General features: G+C 39.7%; 1 protein-coding gene across 1 annotated transcript in view; it reads left to right on the top strand.

Annotated features, from left to right (window-relative positions):
* The window catches only part of LOC109481271 (filamin-B-like), a 65,433-nt gene extending 62,916 nt beyond the window's left edge, over window positions 1–2,517 (top strand). The window contains exons 55-56 of the mRNA XM_019783809.1: window positions 177–333; window positions 982–2,517. Coding sequence (XP_019639368.1) covers window positions 177–333; window positions 982–1,462 — 638 coding nt within the window. The 3' untranslated portion in view covers window positions 1,463–2,517. The remainder of the gene's footprint in view (window positions 1–176; window positions 334–981) is intronic.
* The last annotated feature ends 2,526 nt before the right edge of the window (window positions 2,518–5,043 follow it).

Consider the following 5,043-nt stretch of genomic DNA (forward strand, 5'->3'; position numbering starts at 1 on the left):
GCTTCCTGTATAGATGCCTTCCGGATGACGTCAGATGTCCTAAATGACGTAGAGCGCACAGTGCGGATGAATGAGCGTTGTTAAAGTTGGTCAGCTAAGTAGTAGTTTGCCATACTGGAATAACAGACATCAGCATTGACATCGAAGAAATTTGATGATTTCTTCTTTCCGTACAGATGCCTTCCGTATGACGTCAGACGTCCTGAATGACGTAGAGCGCACAGTGCGGGTGGTGTACACCCCCCACATTCCCGGAGACTATGACGTCGAGGTCAAGTGGTCGGACGTGCACGTTCCTGGAAGCCCCTTCCACGTCAAGGTCCTCGATGACACGTAAGAAAATGCTCATTCTTTTCTAGATATTTGTGTAGAGACTTAGTTTCATAAAGACGTTAAAATGTAGTTGGGGCAATAACCTTGCTTTAAGGCTAGGAGGTAGATGCTGATTTGTCTCATCCAAATAGCTAGGGATATCTTTCATGATTTTCTTTCTAAGGTAAACCTTGGTGTTTTTCACAGTTTAGAACAAATAGAAGTTTAACTTATGTTTTATTCTTTGCTTTGTCGCTTCCTATGGAATAATAGCAACACAAAAAATCAGCAATAGACAATGATAAAGGTAATACGAATAACATAGAATCTTCAGTTGCTTTGTTACTTAAAATATTTTATTAAAACCTAAAACATGATAACACATGTGTACAAGCAAGCAATAAACATCATCAAACAACATAGCAATTACTAGTCTTATAGTATCACTGTAAGCGGCGCGGTCTCATTCGTTATAGGGCGTTGTACGATTTGGATGCCATAGAACTTTCTAGCATGCTGTAATAATGACTTTGTTTTGTATGAAACAATGGCCCAACAATGCCTTCACTCAGTGTGTGATCGTATGATTATCGTGCGACGAATCTGACCGAGCCTAAACCCGATTCTGACATTGTGTTGACTTTTTTTACCACTTTTGTCATCCAACAGTCCGCCGCCGCAGCCTCCACCCCAGCCCCAACAGAGGACGCGACCGTCCAACCTAGTCTACGAAGGTCCCCTAGCCGCCAACCCGGTAACCTACATCGAGCCACCGCAGTCCCCTGTCCTCTCCGTCGGAAGACCAGTACCCAACCAGATCGGAGGCCGGATGGCCTTCCCTCGCGACCAAACAGTCATGTATGACTACCCTGTACCAGAGTACGCCGCCAGAATGCCCGAGTTTATCCCTAGAAGTGGTTCGGATTATCGCTTAGCTCTTGTCCCCGATCAGAACCCCGCCATGCCACACGGGGATAAGATAATCCAGTACAACTCTGCCCCGGTCCATCCGCAAGCTTTAGCCAGTAACTACGCCGTCTTACCCCCTCCCAAACCGGCCCTGCCCGAGAGAATACCCGCCCGACGAATGTCGTCTGTAGAGTCGTACTACCACGTCAACGGGTTCCCTAACGGACCTCGTCGTTATTGACCATGAATAGTAACAACTAGACCCCTTTCCACTAGACCACGATCCCTGAGCGACCGTACAGCGACCGTACAGCGACTGCACAGCAACCGTACAGCGACCAAAATTGTGTCTATTCGTATGACCAGTGATTTTTTTTACTTGAAATATGATGTAAAAGTGTGTTGACACACAGCAAAACACACGTGCACAGAACTTATGAAAACTTCATTCTGTATCTATGAAATTCGTGGACAGAGCTTTGAAATCTTTTGTCGTTCAGCGATCACATCCCGTAGTGGAAAGAGGGTATTGCTGCAAGATTAGTATGAAAGTACGCCTGTGTTGGTCATCAAACGCCCAAGACATTAAAACTTAGAAGCACAAAGGCTGGATTTTCTTGTTTTGTAAGAATTTAAAACTCTGTAATAACATATCGAGATCGAGAAGAATTGACTCTAGATTCAAATCCAACTTTCTACCTGAAGTTTAATATCAAACATTTTCTAAACGACGTTTTCTTCGTTGTAGTCTTAATAAAACTAAACTAGTTTTGTCATATCTGTTTTCATTGAAGACGAGGAACAATTCTTAGACCCTGGTGAACTTCATCAATTAATCAACTTGACTGGTTAATGATAACTTGAAAGGTTAATGATAACTTGACTAGTTAATAATAACTTGACTGGTTAACGATAAACAGCGACTTTTTGTAAGGGTATTTAAAGCAATAGACTGTTGTACATTTTTCAAAGACAGTGGTTAGGTTTACCACCATTTGGTCAGTAAAACATGTAGTTTTGTAGATTTTAACCTGTTCGTTTTCTATACTATAGTAGATTGTCTTTAGTGCCATCATAGATACGTTATGCAATAGACATTTGGTTGATGGGATATCTATAAATACTGTGAACATCGAAAAGCCATAGCTCTCTACAGTATTATGACAGCAAACCTCAAAACGTTGGTGCGCATTTTCTGTGATAACTTGTACTAATCTAAACTAAAGCAACACAATTCAAAATGTACACGTGTGTTGCAAGGGAGCAGGCAGCTACTGTTACTTACTGTACTTGTAAAAAAACAGCCTTTCATAAAATATGCCGCCTGGGTGTTATTCTCCAGCTTGATGACTCTGCATGTTGCCTTTTTGTACATAAATATACGGTATACATGATGCCTTGTACATCACATCACAATACTACAACAAAACCATTTATTTCATATCATTAAAAAGTAGCTGCTTCGCTTATATACGTTTGCTTTTCATCATTCATAACGTATTTAATCATAATTACCTTTTTATAATAACATATTTAATTTTACTATGACAGACATGTAACCAATCTTATGCATTTTTCTTGACTAATCCCACTGTATGAACAAACCTGTTGTCAATAAACTAAACCTGTGCTTTCAGAACCTGTTGTGTCTTTGTGATGGCTTTGTTAGAATCTATGCTAAAATTTAACTACTGGAACATCATATAAAAGTTATGATCCTTCTACATATCTCGTCACTCTATATCTAGCTAAAACAAAAAGACAAGATTATAGGCCACACAAATTTTGAAAATTGATATGTAATATTGTATACTAGTAATCATGTAGGTCATATCATTCTGGTTGCAGCGACACCTACCTGCAATACTAGTGGACATCGTACGGACAGGAACCTACATGTATGTAACATTAGGGACAGGTTCAATAATGCTTCTTCATCCATTAACATCTTTCTACAAAGCTAATGATTAGATGGCGGTGAAGAATAAGACATCCAGGTAATAAGATAGATACGAAAAAAACAGTTATTGACAAGCAGCTGGATATGATTTTGGAAATGGTCAGACGTTTCAGGTAGCATACACTACCTTTCGTCAGTGACACTAGAGACCTTCAGGAGAAAGACAGGTTTATAAGCACAAACTGTTGATTGATCATTAGTTCGTGCTTGTAAGCCCAACGATGAGAGTTTCGATAGCGGAATCTAAGTAAGAGACAGTCTGTTTACTGTAGCAAGAAGCTAACAAGACAGAAGGAGACATTCCAAGTATTTTACCCCACATGGTCATAGCCTCAAGCCTAGTCTAATCAATGGCTATCTGAATGACATCTTCTAAGCCCCCTTCTCCCCAGGTCCCTTTAGACCGTGGGAACTGATAGCATCTCCCGGCAGCTGTCGAGTCGAGAAGACTGCGGCCTTTGTCTTGTGTCTTAAATCAATCAGTTCTTAGATTTGCATAACCACGCGTGAGAAACATGAAAAACCTGCCTGAAGACAGATACTTACAGATCTAGCCCCGGGACAAGACAAGAAGAGTTCAACGAGAGGATACGGTCGGCATACAGGCCAAGTGCAAGGGACTGGTGGGGGGCGTACTTACTTGTATTGTATGTTAATGTTTTCTCTGAGAGACTTGTGCCAGTGGTTTTTCGTCTCTTTCTCGACATCCTGCATGCTAGGCACGTTGGGGACACTGAAAATTAGTTAGGCCTAAGGTCACAGAAAGGTCCCATGATCATGAAAGGTTGTTTCATTTTCTGTTCTCAGTTTCCTTGCCTTATGAGGCAGTGGGGAAAATTCATAGACACAATCAGCAAGAAATTCGCAATAATTGGTAAGTGTGCTAAAGAATGAAGAAAATGGGTGTAGATTCTTTTCGATGTTAAGTTCTTAGTGTTTGAATGAATGTACAGTTACACTAAAAATGACGACAGTTTGCAAGAACAGGTTGAGTGTCATACACCGTTTTATTAATAATCAAAGGATTGTCCAAATAACTACAGAAAAGGTGTATCAATATCACAATTACATCTCATTTATAGGAACTTATCTCTACAAGGTTGTGTTCAAGTTATAAAATACGAAGTAAGTCATTTAAGTCACAGCACAGAAAACTTGTCCACTATATATATATATATATAGATACAAAGCAAAAGTATTACTTCAGCTAACCAAGCTTTTTACGTGGGGAAAACTATAAAATTGCATTGTAAATGCCCAGACCCGACCCTAAGCTAGTTACAGCTTGCGATACGCCACTATGCAACACCAAGTTAAGGACATAAGTAAAAATAATCTATGGCGTCCTAAAGTTGTTTCTGAACAAAAACGTATCATTAAGGGTTTATATCAATTTGGGGAAATGATTTCTAGATTTTTAACACATACATGGGCTTAAATAAAGTTTAGTGCACTAGTGAATCTAAGACAAGGCACTTGACTAGATATAAGACATTGTAGTGCTGTATATAACATTAACATATGTATATAGATATAGATATCAAAAAATAAAAGATAATATTGATACTTTAAACTGTCCCCAAAGAAGACATTTTCAGGAACACAGAGGTACAGTCAGTGACAAATAACACCACGTACATTTAGTTATAGGATACAAGTCAAGGCGCGGTTCTCATTTCCCAACCCGGGGCCCGGCCAGGCAGTCTTTTAGAACGAAAATTATGATATAAGACAGCAAAATACAAAAAAAGTTTTAAAAAATTAACCATGAGCACTATTTGTGTATACTATTAATACAAATTGTTTATTTTTCGTTCACGCAAACAACCCGGCCGGGCCCCGGCTTGGAAATGTGACCGTGC

This window comes from Branchiostoma belcheri, unplaced genomic scaffold, assembly GCF_001625305.1.
Source record: "Branchiostoma belcheri isolate BF01 breed outbred unplaced genomic scaffold, Haploidv18h27 scaffold109, whole genome shotgun sequence".
NCBI lineage: Eukaryota > Metazoa > Chordata > Leptocardii > Amphioxiformes > Branchiostomatidae > Branchiostoma > Branchiostoma belcheri.